The 18856-nt window shown below is 36.7% G+C and overlaps 1 protein-coding gene across 1 annotated transcript in view; it reads left to right on the top strand.

The window, feature by feature from the left end:
* Positions 1 to 18856, top strand: part of LOC115919535 — a 44232-nt gene that overhangs the window by 21875 nt on the left and 3501 nt on the right. The window contains exon 3 of the mRNA XM_030973609.1: positions 3823 to 3921. Coding sequence (XP_030829469.1) covers positions 3823 to 3921 — 99 coding nt within the window. The remainder of the gene's footprint in view (positions 1 to 3822; positions 3922 to 18856) is intronic.

The following is an 18856-nucleotide window of genomic DNA, read 5'->3' as shown; positions in this document are numbered from 1 at the left end:
TCGTGACGAAAAAGAAAACAAAACCATCAGGTGGGGTAGAACCTCTAGCACTCGAGGCCAGTGAACTGGTCACATTGAAGGTAAACTTGCCTTCTGGGAGGCCGCGGGTAATTTGTATTTTGAGAGGTAGTAGAAATCATTCCGAACAATTCAGTGAATGAACTACGTTGGCAAGTAGCAAAGAATAGAATATACGAACATCGCTCTGAATAGCACAGAACTAAGATACACCCTTGTGGAACTACACGTTTTACTCATAGGCATTATGATCTTGATTGCTTTTTGTTTAATAATCTGTCTTTGCTCAGAACTCAGCTCGTAAATACTTTTGATAGATATCTTTTATTCACAACGATTTATAGCCCTTAAAACATCAATGGACACTGTGCAAGGCTGTGCAGGACTCATTCTCTTCTGACAATTCAAGAACTCTCGATGTCTCTTCAAAGCTCTAGTTTTCGTATTCGCTGGCAACGTTTTCAACCAAAAGAAGGCATAATTATTTCCTTTCAATCAAATTTCCTTTCAGTATTTGAGATGGAGTGACAAGAGACTGCCCAATAAGACATGCATAATTTGCTTGCAAATACCATTGCTAGATTTGTAAGCTACCGATCCACGATCTTTCTTTGATTCTGCTTGCATGGAGAGGCCATATGCCTACTAATAATATGAATGCATATATGTATGGCATTTCAATCATTCCATGGATCCAAACTCAAGGACAAATGGAGTTACTTATGAATTCATTGCATCTACCGCTCTCAGATAAAGCGAATGCATTTTGGTAGCTAAAAGTCTTTTCATTGAATACTTTTATATCCATCTTTCTTACGTTGCTTTTATTAGCCAAAAGTGTCTTTTCATTGCAAATCCTTTAAAAATATTTGTTAGTTACTCTTTCACAATAAATCACGCAAGGAATTTAGTGATAAAAATTGACTCATGTTGATTTTTACTCAAGCATATTTCGGAATATTGCAACATGCATAAGTTGTAAATCTCCATAACTTTATTTTTGTGACGGGCTGTCATTCTGGGAAAAACTCGACTGGATTATAACGGTACATTGAGCTGAAAATATCCTTGCGTTTATTAATAAAGTCGATTCAAAGAGGAATAGGGGAAAAGTCAAATTTACCCATCTCCACTGCACTTCACACTTGAAGTGGTGTGGAGCAAACCGGATAACCGTTAAATCACAATTTATCAACTCAAGGGGACAACAAATCCCGTGTACTTGGAGGAATCCTATATGAAACCTACTTCGACTATGTCACGATATACGCATTATCACTTCTTTTATTGCTTACAGAGTCTGCCAATTTCTAGCGAAAAGAAAGGCTTAATTAATAGAAGATTAATCATACACCAGGTAAAGAAAATAGTCTCCGCTTCGTCCAAAGTCCCTTTCGAATATCCGTGTTAGTTGGTATCGCCTGAGTACCTTAGAGTGCTCATAACGATATAACTCACGAACGATTACGTAAAACTGTGTTTCCATTTATAAAATAATTTATATTAATGTATGCCACACGAGAAAAATATATTTTTGGAACACAACACTTAACAGAAATTGCATTTCACCAGCATACCCTTCACCTCATGATGAATGACTCTTACTTATTATGAATATCTCGGACGTTCAATATAAGGTGCATCTGCTATTAATATAACTGCGCTACATAAACTAATTTGATTTGCACCATCAACGTTATTTTTCCATTCTAGACAGACAATTTAGGGCCTACTTTGGAATGTATATTCAGGAATAGCATGTCAGTATTACTTCATTGTTTAAATGGTTGAAATCATCATCAATACAAGTGTAAAGGATCATATCAATCAAACGAATAGTGTATTTCCCCTACTAGTAATGTGGTGTCGCTGTGGAGTCATTATGTACCTGCGGTAGTTCGGAAATATATATTTTTTTCTACCTTTCCTTGCGTGAGGAGTGTTATTTAATCATTCTGCGGCAAGTACAGAGTATACTTTTATAAACCACACTTTCAATAGACCTCACTGTGCACACTGATACGTATGTCATATTGTGACAAAAGAATTGATACAAGATATCACTTTTTAAACAATAAGACAATTACAAATGATGTCTTACATAAAAATTGGTCGTTTACAATAAATAACTCCACAAAATAATAATAATAATACATGAGATTTAAAAGGCGCCAAATCCACTTGACAGTCAAATGCTCAAGGCGCAGAAAAAGAGAATAGAAAATGAATCCATGTAAAGCAATATACTTCTTGCCAATGCACAATCCCCGTCTTCTGTAACTCACACGTATACGTTTACATAAAACATCTTTAGAGGTCAACGCAAATTTTACGCATCAATAATATCAAAGCTCGCTGATGTCGCTTGCAAACATGATAAATGTCTTGCGTGGTTTCCACCTCGCTGAACATTCTAACACGTATTTCTCTCCTCGCCACTTTAGTGAAAAGATTTTTCTCCTTAATTAGCCCTCAGAGATTGTAAAAAGCAAGACAGTCCACTGCTTTAACGTTCTCCTTGTCAAATTTCTTTTCTCGATAGAACTAATTGCGTACGTGAATGGGTGTGCAAAGTGTGCGTGCCCTTGTAAGCGTGTGTTTGTGTGTGATTTATACTATAAGAGAGAGGGTGAATCAAACCTGTCCGAAATACCGCCTCTCTATCAACAATAAAGAATTGTAAAACCTGTTTAGAAAGGTCACTAGTCTACAGTGGCCACTTTCTCTTTTTTCTGTCGATGGCCTCTATAGACAGGTTTATCTGTATAGTCATACGCCATAACGTATAAAGTAACGATTGTACCAATACAGCTTGATTTGGGAGTTCTTGTCATTTTCTCTTGGTACGTTTTCGAAAAATAATGTAACCAAATAATAAGTTTTCCTTTGTTATCGTATGAGGTTAATTAAACAAAGATCACAATCAATAAAGTATTTTCCAATTTTTTCGCAAATAAGCAATGATGTTAAGCTTGTACAGTGAAATTGAATTGACGCATTCGCCTGCGATGTTCTTTATTGTACAGGTTTCCATGCATGAATGTAGAGAGGGAGGGGAAAAAAAATCATTAAATCAATAAGTATGATTGCACGGGTAAAACTTTTAACATCCGCCTTGGTGATCAAAATAGCTTTCATCGGTGTATTTGACTCTGATATGCGTTAGAGATGTAATATTAAATTTTTCATTTCACATTTTGACATATTATATTACTAAAGGAGTAGAAACTGTTAGATAGAAACAATTGGGTACATTTCACGTAACCACATACGTTGTACTTTGGTCACTTCTGTGACTGTCAAGGAACAATGTAAGATGACATTTCAAGTGTATCGCTAATTGAATAAAAAATGATATAACCCAGGGCAAAATAAGTGTACATTATTGAGGTCTAGGCATATTTTCAAATGTACTGTTACTTGCGATGTGGCACTTGCATTGAATTAATAGCATTAATTGTCTACACCGGGTTATTAACGATGCAATCGGCATGATGAAACGGGCATTACAGTTACCATACATTTCAACCTGACGCTATGCTCAATATAATAATGTCAAGAAAGGAGTTAGTCAATTAAGCACTTTAGTCACATGCTATTCCAGTGATATTTTGTTTCTTTGATTTAATCCTCATACAAAATACTTGTTCAATACAATATCGGAAGGTTTGTTGGCATAGTAATTGGCAATTTACAAATACGCCATTTGTATTTAAATGTTCTAATGATGAAAATGAAATAATTTACGGTTGGTACTGGCAATCAAATATATTTTTATGTATGATTTCTTGCTCTTTTATGCAGACTGAGACGAGTGCGTTTGATTTTGCAAAATCGACAACATGTCCGTTGGATTCTCTCTTCATGCAACTGACACCCGAATGGCAACAGATGATTATGAAGGTAAACAGGTCAATAGTTTTTAATATATTCCACATACTAATAATCTTTCTCTACGATTGGTCAAAAGTATTCACGTGATGAAAGATAGTTCGCCCATCATTGATGGGAGAAGAAAAGTTCGTTACACTGTGTAGATAGTACTACTATTTTCAGTGAAAGTGCGTTGCACTGTGTAGATAGTAGTACTATCTACACAGTGCAACGCACTTTAGTTGTATACGTTGCATATACGTACGTACGTAAGTATCGTACACCGTTTTCTAGCTGTTAAATGATGACTTCTTACTCTAAAATGACGGAAGAATATTTTGAAGGAGGGAAATATTGTTGAATTGTTTTCCTTTACTACTGTATAAGCTTAATGAAATTAGAATTCCATGGAGAAAGTTGGTGAACATGTTCATGGATACCTCGGACAGAGTGTTCATCTTCAAGACCATGAATATGGGCAAATATTGATTAGTAATATAAAAAATAAACATATATTTTCGAAAATACCTTGCTCAGACATTCAAGGTCATGCACAATAATTAACAGCATTGTCTTGTAAATTATGTGCAAATTTGCATTTGGTCCACTTGACAAAATACAGAATTGTGGTTATTTGAAATTGGCTATGTTTGACCGGTTTAATACTTTTAGTTTCCATCTTTCAGAAAGTATACCTCACGATGCATGTTTAACTTAAACTAAATTGTAGAGATATATAAGAGTTGTATAAATCAAATAATATAGGTAAACCTGGTGAGTGAGAAGCCATTTAAATATAGATTGTTTTAATGTGCTTTTGATATATAGAAGCACTTAATAAATGCAAAAATAATTACAATATATTGACAAAATTGATACTATCCCCGGCAAATGGATACGTCAAACATTCTGAACCCAGGTGAGAACTAGGTTAATATGGTCAAAACAAAAACATGGATATTGTGCTTTCATTAACATAGCATTTCATAAAACCGTGACAACTTCGGTTTAGGTTGAGTAATGAAATGTTGAATTGAACCGTGAATGCAAACTACGCCTGTTCCATAAGCGAAAGACAAAGCAACATATGCTGTGACGTTTTACACGTGATTATTGACCTTTTCACGAGATCTCGACGCTTCCAGCGTTATACAATAATGTGCTCTTCTTTGAACAGGAAATCGAACTGATAAGAAACGTGACACACTTAGTATCCCGATTTATAGGAATTAACTCACCAAACATTGGATTTTCGAATTCGGGAAACTCAATTTCTATTTACGCTTCTCGTCCGTATTATGAGCATGCATCATTACAAATTCAATGGTCATCTTTTTTCCTTCTATCGTTCTAAAGAAAGTGTATCCACGCGCATGATCAGGATATGATTATAATTATTATAGTTTTGTTGACCGGTTTTCTTATTTTTGCTCCAGTCTTCTCCGGAATACAAAATAGCTATATATCACAAAAATCTGTCCTTATAAATTCTGATTCTACCCATCATCCGACGGAACCCAATACCTCCTTTATTATTCGGATATTAACGTACTACTACTACTACTACTACTACTACTTACTACTACTACCCTACTACTACTACTTCTTTTTCTACTACCACTAATAATAACAACACTACTAATATTATTAATGGTGGCTTCTTAGAGAGCGCACATGTCCGTCACGCACGTTTTGATAATAAATAGTTATTTCTTCTATCACTGACGCCCTTGAAGGGGGCCCTGGAACAATTGGGAGCACCGGTCTTACATGGAAAATGAATGTGGCTACTGATTAGGGGGAGATGCAGGAGGTTGTCCAGGCGTCTTTGTTTCTCTTCCTTTTCCCTCTCCCTTCCCTCGCTTTCTCTTTCTTTTTTTATTTTTCTACACACCGTTCGAGGGGGTGCCCCTGCCCCCCGTAGCTACGCCACTGTCGTTTATTGCCTACCGGCATAGGAAAATAACCCAATTGGAATGATTTAGAGGGTTTTGCTTGCGGACTCGTGGTCATGCGCGTCTAATGGCTGCCATGTCACATTGCAAATAGAATTGACAGAATCATGACCCGACCAAAAATTGGTCCAATAAATATCGGCAGGTGAATTATGTACGCCAGGGTGGGATCCATTTGTTAGTTATGCCCCTTTGATCGGAGATCCATCTGAAAGAAATTGTGGAAGATTACACGGTTTCCATCAATCAAAAATGAGGGGCTCGATGAGTATGAAAGGTGTTTACGTTTTCAGACATCGCTCTGAAGAGACAATGGTATGGACGCGATGAATGGTAAGAAATGGTCAAGCTAATATTGATGCACAATGCTCGCAATATTGAAGAGAAGAGACAAAAAAGTAACGCCTATTTTGATGAGTCTATGGGAATATCAAACGTTAGATTCAGATGTATTCGATCCTTGATTTAAATGCAATCTTGAGAAGTGTTGAAAAGAATCCCGTCTGAATAGAGTATCATGCTACGGAATTGAGATGTTCTGAATTCCCTTGCCCGTCGTGTTTACTTCGGTTAATTCTTTCAAACATTCTACTACATTAAGCATCGAAGCTCTATGCCATGCACACCCTCGCCCACTCTCTCACACCCACCCCCACATAAAACACATCCGTATACAGAAACACACGTAACAAAGGTCAATTTCAGTCAAGTCTCCATAGGCTTCTAATGATGGCCCTTTTATTCTTCTCATTTTATATGAATTCATTTAATGTACGTTGTATTTTACCTTCAAATGCTTTGTAAAGGTTTCAATGTTTTGCATGTTTTCAAACTGAAGAACGAATAGAGAATGAGCTTCTTGCTAAAAACAAAGAAATATATACGAAAATATAGTAAAGAAGAAGGCTCCAAAGAATCCAAGAGACCGAGGCCTAATGAGACCGAGAAAATAAAGACAATAAAAAATAAAAGATACGAAAGTGTTGGTTTTGTGGGCTGTCCGTAACGTCGGCCGGAGGTCTAGTAAACCCTCTGAATGAAAACAGAAAATAACGTATTTTCATATTTTATATTTGTGCGTGGGTTTATCAAGGTCTCCTCAAAGTCAAATACATTTTGTTAGTACTGATTAACTGATTAATATCTTAATGAATGGTGTTGAGGGCAAAGGATTTTTCTGTTTAAGTATAATGGAATCATATATCAATTTATCATTGATAGAAAACATATATTAATCATCATTGATAGAAAACATTCACTGATTAATCGACGGACATACTAATACATGTGCGTATAGTTAACGAAAGAGAATTGTATCATCTATAGTTAACATTATTCGAAAAAGTCTTTTCAGAGACGAATTCGGGGAACCTTTACTGTACTGGAACTACTTAACAGGATAAAGAGGCAATATAATTTGCCATGTTTCATTTTGTGAATGATTTATTAGACTCTTTTCTTCTTAAATTGAACATGGCGTCAACGAGATGCGAGGATTGCGATATATATGTAATACATTATCAGATATAAAGAATGTGATGTCTGTGTATTTTTTTTCTTCTAAAAATGAATGATGAATCTTTTATGAGGGAGCATTCTTTTATCCATGGTCAATCAAGTAAATTGATCTTTAACAATGGCAGTAACAGAAAGGTCGAGTAGATGCCTCATTTGCCTTTCACAAAAGCTTTAAACCTTCATGATTTATGTGTGGATCTCGTGAACTCAGAAAGTACGTCATGTTAAATCATGCAACGATAGAAACGGCACCCCCTTAGTTTTCATATTTATTACCAGATTTGCGTAACTCTGTTTCCACATTCCCTTTAATTGTGAGCTGTGAGTACTTTCACATTTCCAAGGCATTATTATTATTCTGTCGGTTACCTAGGAAACGCCCACAAATCGAGAAATGAATAGGTTTTAGATTCAAAGAACCACTATGTGAACTGTAGCGAACGCATTAAAATTATGGTAATTGTGATAATGGTTTGAGATCAGCCATATAACGGGAATATCGAAGTCTCCACACACAGCAGATATTATATATCTTATTTAAAGCATACTAGATTCACTGCTAGTTTTCTGCGACGTATTTATAAAAAGATGGTATCTCTTTTCAGTCTATTTTCTCATTGGTTATAGACCTCTGATTCAAAGAACTGGGTCACATGTTCAAAGAGATTTCGCAGACTTCTATCCTTTCCTCAACTTGTCAATTTGTTATAAAATAGTAATCCTGATCTTTAGACACATAAGTTTGATTCTGATCGAGATAAAGATATACACTGTATTTATCAAACATTCGTCTGACTATTGTAAATATGGAGATTGAGGATTATATCTATTCGAACCTCCTGGTAAATGTAAGCCATGAAACAGGATTACTTGGTGTGGTTGGCAGCAACAGATACGGGAAATAAGATAGAATAAAATTAATTTACTCGCGGTGTTGACCCTGTAGAAATAACATTTTGAGCCTACACCGCACCCTTACCAACCAAACAAACGAACAAACAAATAAACAAATAAACATAAATAAACAAAAACTAAAGAAAAATCACCCCCTTTATTGATTGTAGGATATTTCTAAGTTATACACCCGTTAGGCCACAAATTTATTGCTTAATTCCAAGTCAATCACAACTCAAATAAATGAATAAAAGTCGAGATGCAACCGAGCGCACCCGCGCACACACGCACACTTACTCACACAAATTCATCACTCACAATGTTCCACTCTTTCTTATATACATATATATGAATCGGGTAATCTCTACTTTTTCGCATCAAATGAAGCAGACAGAAAAGACCGTGGTCATGTTTCACTGCCAATTGATAAGTAGTAAATACCGTTTACTGTCAAAATTTCAACGCAAACTCGTTTGCTCGTCAGGGAGGTTATACAACAAAAGGATTTGTTGAATATAATGATTTTTACATACATTTTCGAACTCTTTTCCCCATGAGTAACGATGTCATAACGGTTCAAGACAGACGTCAAAATAATGATCGCACTCAAGTGTACAATATGACCGGAGAAAGAGACTGTTCGCACGAGATGGCGTACCTTACCGTATCTTACCGTATGCTGTATCAGTATTCATACTCCAGTCACATCGACGAGACCGACGCCAGCGCCCCGTTTCATAAAAATTGTTATCAATAACAAGTTACAATAACTGTTTTAAGTTACTGAAATCGTGGCATTTCATTGGTTGGAAGCAACTTGTGCCATAGAATTTTAGAATTTGTTATCGATAACACGTTTTATGAAACAGATGCTTGGCCAAACATAAACTGAAGAGTACATTGCAAATACATGGTGTTCATCTAATGGATGAGAATCTGTCAATGAGTGTGACTGAGGTATTAAAGTAACTCGGTAACATTTTTAAAGGTTGATGACAAAATTGCTTAATTTTTGTATAAAATGTTACTTATTATCTTCCTTTTCGTAAATTAACCCTCTGACATGCAAAAAATCCTGATAAAAGTCTCAAACCACGAAGATATCTATGGTTTTCTTTGAAGGCGTCACTGTGCAACACCCTCTAACAGTGATTAACTGTGAATTCTCGCAACCATTTTTGAAAAAAGACATAACACAGGCTATTAAAAATCTGTTAACACTTAAACGTCTGGAATGGTATATAGAGCGATTTTTTTTGCTTTGTGACGATTTACATTCACCTGAAATGTAATTAAATTTAAATAATATAGTTGGGAGATTTAAGGAATCGATCAGATTTGTTTTTCCCAATTTGTATCATTAATAATGGTCTGTTTTCACTCAAATTTTCAGATTATCTTTAATTGTACATCTAGCGTTGAAGTCTTTACCTTAGCACCACTATCTCTCATCTAAACAATATAACCAAGTCCCTTTAACCATGACAGTTTTATCTCAAATGGATATGAAACTACATTTATCACACCTCTTTAAACTAAGGGTCGTAGCCCTCGCCACCTTCATATTTAATTTATAACTTATTTCGCATGGTCAGCAAACAGGAATTGTTAGGGCATTTCTATTCATCCGTCTTTTTGCCAATAAGTAAATCTTTTAAATATAGACCTTGAATAATGCAAAGGAAAACGGCTCTTTTGGAGTGGTACGATACATCCAGAAGAATTTCTTTTTTACAAAATGGAGTGTTTTATGGGAGAATGCAGTTTTAATTTAAATCTTGCGGTCTAACCTTGTGAATTTCATTTCAATTTATAGATGAAAAGTTTACCCCAAGACTTCCAAAAATAAGGCATGTCATATACATTTTTAAGAATGATTGAAGTGAAATTCGAGTTTTCGAAAAATGCAGGCTTTCCATAACGAAATCTAGCATTTACCCAATTGTTATTTTTAACCAGAGTCGGCATGTAACAGTGAAATATCCAAATCCAATGAAGATTGACAATTTTGATACAGTGAGAGCTTAAAGGGATCCGGTAACTTTGTCTCAGATTCTGAAACAAAATCCTGGATTTAGCTCATGCTGCAATGATAATTATAAACCTTTAGGTCAGTCAGGAACCCCATGACTTTTACAAGCCAATCGCCTGTCTGATTATCAAAATATTATGATCGGAAATCGAAACAAAATTTTGCCTTTCCCTAAAGCTTTTCACAACACTACAGTACAGTCGTTCTACATTGGGGAAAACGAGTATGATAAAACCGGTCACTCAAAGATTTTCATTTTTTGAGGCACTTCTTGAGCATTTTGAAGCGCAATTTTTTAGGGCTTCAATATTACACGATATCACAGACACTGATTACACGTAGAGCCAAGCATCTCAGATTTAACATTGTTGAATGGTGCCTTTGAGGATATCTTTCGTCGTCATTTCTATATCAGGTTTTGTTTGTCTTTTCTTCAAAAATTGATCCCGGCAATAATGTAAAATGCATGAGCGAGCGTCATGCATGCTTCTATCAGACCTTGAATTGAGTTGCATCAGACCTAGAGACCATTCTTTGTTATACACAAGAAATGAATTGGCTTGAATCTAATATATTATTCAATTTAATCAAACATGACAGGATAATCGTATACGGACACCTACCCCCTGGACATCCACCCCCGGAAAACCACCCCAGTCAACTGCCCCCTAGGACAACTACCCCTTAGGGCGACCACCCTCTAGGCAACTACCCACTGGACATCCACCCCCGGAAAACCACCCCAGTCAACTGCCCCCTCGGACAACTACCCCCCGGGAAACTACCCCAGACAACTACGCCGTAGGACAACTACCACCCCGGAAAACTACCCCCTAGGATAGTTGTCCGGGGGGTAGTTGTCCTAGAGAATCGTTGTCGTAGGGGGTAGTTGTCTGGGAGTAGTTGTCCGGGGGTAATTGTCCGGGGTTAACTGTCCGGGGATAATTATCCTAGGGTGGTTATCCGGGGGTGGATGTCCAGGGGGTAGGTGTCCTAGAACCGATGAAAACATATGACAGTACACGCGAGGCGTTATCTTGCTGGCATATAGGACTGCGTCTGCGACTGACGCGGTCTTTAATTGACGCACCTTGACGCACCATTTTGAGAATATATTCATAATTAATGTGATCGCAAATTAGTAAACGGTTCAAACATGGCGTTGAATTACTACTGTATCGGCGGACCGTCTTCAAAGTCATGTGCGATCAGCGCAGATAATAGAGACTTTTAGATTTGCACGTCGAAATAGTGGACCGCTATTAAGTGTGACGTAATTTTAAGGATCTGCGCCAGTCTAAAAGTCCCGAATAAGCAATGCAAATTACTTTTTTTTTTTTCATGGTCAGTTTTTATTCTTTTCTCTCTTGAAACAAATTATAATCATAGTACAAATTACAATCATCATATTATGTAACGCTCACTGCAAATGTGATGACATTATAAATCAGTATAAATTTTTGTCTTACAAACGGCTTCAAAACATGACATGCGTGAGAGCCGAGCATGACATGCTTGGCTCTCACACAGCCACTTCACATGTCAAAGACCTGAGCCCCTGTTCCCTGGTCGTATAGTGGTGTGCGCTAGGCGTTTACTAGACGTCGGCCGGCGAACTCACAACGAATACACAGCGTGTGCTCCGCGCATGTCTGGCGTTGGTCTAGCGCGCTCTGCGCGTGTTCGGTGTCCTTCTGGCGAGTACATTCATGCGTCGAGCTCCGCGCACATTTTTGAGCAAGCACAACAAATCCCGACGCACAACAGCGAATGACGGCGAACGCATAGCGTTGGTCCAGCGCGCTCGACGAACGAGTAACGAGTGATGACGCACGCCTAGCGAACGACAACGCACTGGCCAAAATTGCAAATTTTCAATGCGCCGGCCGTGCGTCCCCCATGCGTCGTCTGTGTGTGACCGGGCCTTATAGGTTAACATTACTTTTAAAAAGGCTCGGGCAATGCGGAAATGTGAATGTACAGTGGAAAAACAGCTGTGCATTTCGCAACTTTTTACTTGTGACCTTGCACCTTATTTTGATCCACTGCATATTCCTTGACTTAAAAATTCATAACAAATGGGGGTGCCATGTTAACGAAAAATGAACATACCTTCTACTGATACTAAACACAGCGATGATTATGCCATGACAAGAGAGATGAAATCTAGCAAATCTAGTTTCCCAAACTTTTTGAGGGGTTAATAAAGCGTCCGTTGAGAACCTGAAAGGCGTTAACTCATATATATCCTATTACAAAGAGTTAAAGCTCCAAGAACTTGTCTCCGCCCCCCTCTTTCCTACCATTTGATGATAATAATACATTGTTTTATATTATATCTGCTGCTCCATGTAGTTTTTTCATGAGCATACGAACTTTCATTTTTAAGTAGTTCTGATTACATTAAGTTACCATAGAGCAGTTTGAAAACCATTTGAAGAATTTATCCTGTTTCATTATGATCTATGATGCCATGCTAGTTAAACGTTAAACTCCAGTACTGGTAAAAAAAAAAAAAAAAATTCTGACAGAATCAAACGAAACTTACACTGAATGTTCAAGATTACAAATAAATGACATGTGCCAAACAATTTTGGAAAAAAATGTATACTGGCTGAGTAATGAGCATAGAAAGACAAGGAAATCAAGGTAGTACTAGCCCCGACACCATGTGTGTTGTCCCATATATAGCTTTCTATGTGAGTGCTTGTTACTTTACCAAGACTCGGTCAAATCTATTATGATTTTGATGACTCCAGAACCTTGCAGTGCACACCAATACTTACATGCTACATGATCAACTGTTTCTGATCCTTTCCACACCTTTTCTTTCACAATGCAATCGCATTACCAGTACTAAAGTTTATCTTTAAACGTCGGCATGACTGAGACAAAGTTTGCATGATATATCCGGATTTGTAGAATTCTGATGATATTAAAGGCCGGGTGACATCCAGATATAAGTGGATTCATGTTGATGTGCAGGGCTGCATACAACTCATATTTTGTCATTCAAACATCTAAATATATTTCGTAGATTGTTATATATATTTTTAATAGTTTTCTCAGACCTGCTAATTAAGCCCCACCTTAAAAAAAGTTGCAGATCTCATTCATCTTGTGACATCATCTGACAATCATTAGTGAGCTAACAAGAGACTAACAGTGGTATGTATAATAGACCATACAGTACCAACATAGGAGTTGTTATGTCAGATGTGCTGTAGCATCACCAGGAAAAGAAAGGTAATATGGAGATATTGTATGAAACGATACCATTCTTCTTTTAGCATGTGCTGAGCTGAGGGGATGTTACATACCACTGTCTCAGTTTATCATGTAAAGAATTTCATATTGGAGTCGTAAAAACCCAAGATTAAAGAAATAAAACGTACCTATTTACATTTGATGGATTATTATAAAGTACATGTATATCATTACAGTTCAAATAAAAGTTGAACGAACCGCAATCATGTGTACAAATATTAATTTCATTCTTGAATGTACTTTAGGAATAAATCCCCATATGACAATGATGAAATGTATGTCTGTGGCTTAGATGAATGATGAGAACCTGTGTTTGATTTTTTATTTAGATATGAGTGTACATGTTGTGATTGTTGATAATAACAGTGGCGTAGCTAGGGTCCAGCTGTTAATGGGAAACTCGTCTTTAAAGGTAAAGACCAGTATTGGAAACGCCCCAATTTTAAAAAAGGAAATGGAAGCTCTCATTACTAATCATGTGAAAGAATATGTTTTGACTAATACATGATGATAAAAAATTTGCCGGGAAACCGCCCACTAATTCATATCTTGGGTAAATTTGTTTCTCTCATGGTCTGTGAGAGATATAGGGTAGTCCCATATACATCTTTCTGTGTATAGTACTTGTAACTTTACGAAGAATGGGCCAAATTTCTTATCATTTTGATGATTCCAGAACCTTGCAGATGCTAGATGCTAGATGATCAACCTTTTCTGATCGATTCCACAACGTTTCTTTCACAATGCAATCGCATGACCATAACTGGTCTTTACCTTTAAATGTAGATTAGCTGTTAGAGAACAAGGCCATGAAGTGAGGGGAGGGTGTCATCTTATCATTCTTTCACTCTTAATTTGTTCTCACTTTTTGCTTTTCAATATACTTGGATAAGCCGGAAAAGGAAGGGTATTTGCATGAGCCCTTTCATTTTTGCTGGTATAGCAACGCCATTGTTGATTGATTTTTTAATAGTAAATGCATATGTATCGAAATGTATGTATTTTGTATTTTTAGTGAATGGGTTTTGCGGTTTCTGCGAATTCATTCATTCATTTAAGCACGAAGGCCTACCTCAGCCCGCGGACTGTTCTTCCGTATTAGGGCTATGAATATACATACAAACATACAGTATCAAAATAACATATACACAAAATAATTCAACATAATAATGATAACATAAATATATACAAAACAAATATAACATACACTTAAAATACATTTGAAATATTTAAAGGGGACGGGGATTACTCATTAATGGCTCTTGATTCCATATGCTTATTTAGATTACGTTTGAAATTTTATAGATAACTCACGTAAAAGTTCTGGTGAGATTGAGATCCAGCACTTCGCATCGAAATAGCTGAAACTCTTTTTCTTAAAACATTTTTTTAATTTAGGCAGTGAGAAATTATTAATTGAATTTCTCATATGATAATTACATTTTTTTTTAGTTCAAATAAATCTAACAAGTAATAAGGACATTTATGATTAGCATAAATTAGAATAAAATTAAATGTGCTAATCCATAGTGTGTATGTTGCAGGAAGATTTTGAAAATGAAGTTTTTATCGTTGTAACCAGAGGCATAGATGCGGGGGAATGGGTCATATTCCTCCTCCCTCCTGATAAGCAAAATATTAAAAAAAGATCAGAGGGACACAAAACAAAACTTAATTAAAGGAAAGAAGATAATAGGACGACCTCTCACACTGAACATTATTTGGCCTTGTTAATTCGATTTCATTCCCCAGTAGGATCGATGCCCCTGCCTTACATGAGTGCCAGTGCCCCCTTGATCGCAGGAAATATGCAATGCATCTGGTTGCGATGTACATATTGAACAGGATTGGATTGCTGAGGAAAGTAATGCAAAAAAATACTGCTGATTGACAATTTTCTATTTTATTTTTATTCAACCCGGAACATTGAATAGGATTGGATTGCTGAGGGAAGTAATGCAAAAAGATTGATTAGGATTGGATTGCTGAGGGAAGTAATAGATACTGCTGATTGACAATTATCTATTTTATTTTTATTCCAATACCCGGAACACACACCCACACCCACACACACACACATACATCTTTCCTCAGAAACACATAACTTGACACCATCCCACACGCCAAGCTCCTATATCCATACAATTATATCAAATATCAACACATATTTCACGTGTGTTTTTTTTCACCGATCGTAATCATATTTTAATGTGAATGTGGGACAAATTAAAGTCCAAACTTCAACTCCATGTTCGAAGAAAAAACGTTTTGGGCTGTGAGTGGCTGGAGAAAGGTACATAATAATTATCATAATGTAGTGAACTTCTGTATTGTAATTCCGCATCAAAATTGAGTCAATCATAATCATAATTATAAAACTGCGTGTTTTATCATGAACCATTCGCATTCGTATATATTGTGTGGATTATCTTATGCAGTACTGTTATTGGTGTGATTAATTATGAACCCCTTGGACCCCTCTTGATTGCTTTCCTCCTACTTCCATCAATCATTGCTTTTAAATACACCTCTCATGTTCCCTAGTCTTGACAACACTGTAAAATGACGAAGAGACGATTACATACTCGTTCCCAATCGTCACTTGAGAAAAGAATCTTCTTGGGGCGTTTGTAGATCGGCTTAAACAAAACTCATCCTTTGAGAATGCGTTAAGAAAAAAACACGCTGTTTTGAGGCGTTATATGACGAAGTAGGATCATAATCAACAAATTTATGGTTAGGATTAATCTTTTCCTACTGAATGCCCTTTTAAAGTTTCGTTTCTTGTCACTTAGTTTATATTTTTGTTAAAGATTCCTTTCATGGATTTGTAATGGTATGAGCTCTTATTTTAAGGATATACAAGAAAGACATGTTGTTTACAGATGTTATAGAAAAGGTACAGGCACGATTAGAAATACCTTACTAAAGATTATGATTAGTCATACCTCTTTTTAAAAAAACCTTTTATTCGTTTCTTTTCTTTTCAGCCAACATTAGTTTGACTTTTCTTTTCTCCCCATGATTTTCCCTAAGTCGAAATGTCGAATAGGAACAAGCTTTGCAACACAATATTTACACTTCCTTAGTCGAATTTTGCATAAGTCGAACTATTTTTTGCGGTCCCGAAAAATTCGACTTATGCAAAGCTAACTGTATTATAGGGGACAATAAATTTGAGGATGACACAAAACACTTAAGCGTCTTCAGTTCTTGGAAAGTAATTTTTATCATGAACTTTATGCCTCAACAAATCAATATTCAATGAATGCACAATTTCTCATTCATTTCAGAAATAAAACAGACATTAGATCGAGTGTTAGGTGAATTAAACATGGGAAAATCAAGAAATTATATTTATACTGTATGGAACAATATAAACCTTTTGTTAAATCGAATTAAATCGACGCCCCTGATAGTGACGTTTGACAACCTGAGTTCCTCATTAATCGTAGAAAAGAACTGGAAAAATCCAAGCACACCCACTCAAACATGTCTTTCAAACAAAATGATGGTTCTATTTTTTTAACACAAACCTTGACGAAAATATGAATACAAAACCTTTATTCGGACACGTTTACAACTGGGAAAGAATGATAAAGCGACTTTTCTTAATGACGAGATGTGCAATATCTGGTTTTTAGCCGAGTTGCCATAATTAGACCCTATGGAATTACTTCTTACAACTCTTCCACCATCTCCTATTTAAGGGTATCAAAAGTAGATCAATGTTTGGTCAAAGGCTGTTAGTTTTTATCACTGGGATTTAAACTCGGTCACACTCATTCACAGGCCGGTAAAATATCTAGACCATGGCATTTTGATAATGTTGTGTATCATATCACGGGAATACTTGTCACTCTAATGATAGAGAGTGTGTCAATATGAGGTTAGGTGAAGCTTCCATTCATAGGCGTATAATGAGGCAGGGGGCTGGATGCACCCCCTACCTCAAAGATGTTGACAGTGTTAGCATTCAGGCACCCGTCACCTCAGAACTTTCGAGCAGTGACTTTATATTTGATATGGTTCTTTGCGTATTTTGATGATGGAATTGCACTTTCCCCAAAATAAAGTGTCATAAAATGTAAAGTCGATATTTGGACAAGGGACGTCTCAGCCCCTAGCGAGACGGTTCAACTTAGATTCCACATCGTTGAGCCATACCCTACCCTCCTGGGAATTGAGTATGATTATAGATCCAAATGCAAGGCGCGCGGCTGAATTTCGTCAGTCTTTGTAGACATAGGTGTGAGACTTCTAATGTTGGAATAATAAGAGTGATTAGTATGCATTAGATTAGTCATAGAGGGCTTGATAGATGTGTGGAAAGGGAGAGATGGGCCAATGTTCCAGCCTGAATTAGGCGATGGATATGCGATCCTTTTAAGAATAAAACTACTTGTTTATTATTATTATTCAGAGGTGGTGGCAAAGGTGTTTTCAAAATACATTCATACCTAATCCACCACCTAGGACCCAACACTATCCACTCTCTGCCGTCCCTCAGACTCCACTAGAATTTCAAACATTTTGGTCTAAAGATTAGGTACCGATCGAGCACCTTTTTAAAGCCCCACTGTACAACTTATAGCTACCTGCGCCCTCTATATAGCAAACAATGCCTAATTTGTGACCGTTGGTCCCCCATGGTCCCCTTTTTCTTATGTTAATTGAGAGCTGATTTGATGAGATAACCACCTGTCAGTGACCATGCAGGGAGGTCTAATCCCTCCTGGCCAAACTGGTTCAGGTAGGCTTTAAGCGATAGATTCACCCGAGATGTAACACATTTTTTTCCGAGATAATACCAAAGTGGCGCCGTACGTTAAACAAAATAACAAATTTTATTTTTCAAAAGGCAGAATAATATTCGTATTAATAAATGAATAATCAAATGACATGTGTTTAGGTTAAGATTGATTTGTTTTCTTTTTGGTCAGAGACAGAATTATTAGTATAGTGTAGTAAAGTAGGAGATAAAAGAAAGACTGGTGACCTTTATTGAAGTTATTCCTAACTCCAAAATTTACATTGCGATCATTCACGCTGTTCCCCCCCCCCCCCCAATAATAATCATCATGTCACTTTTATCGAGTTGTGATGCCTCTCTGAAATTCTCTTTTAAACCTGTCGAGAAAAAAAATCTCACATGATAACATCATTCAGCCACAATATGTCAAATCAGCAATGCATCATTTGCCATTGTCCAGGTAAATCTGCGAGCGAGAGGTAGTAATGCGGCTAAAGTTCTATTTTCCATCGGAATTCATTCCATCTCACGCAGCCGGGCAGGCCC

The sequence above is a fragment of the Strongylocentrotus purpuratus genome, unplaced genomic scaffold (assembly GCF_000002235.5).
Source record: "Strongylocentrotus purpuratus isolate Spur 01 unplaced genomic scaffold, Spur_5.0 spur5_scaffold_6, whole genome shotgun sequence".
Lineage (NCBI taxonomy): Eukaryota > Metazoa > Echinodermata > Echinoidea > Camarodonta > Strongylocentrotidae > Strongylocentrotus > Strongylocentrotus purpuratus.
Note: the sequence above shows the minus strand (reverse complement) of the source record. Positions and strands in the feature narration are given on the sequence as shown.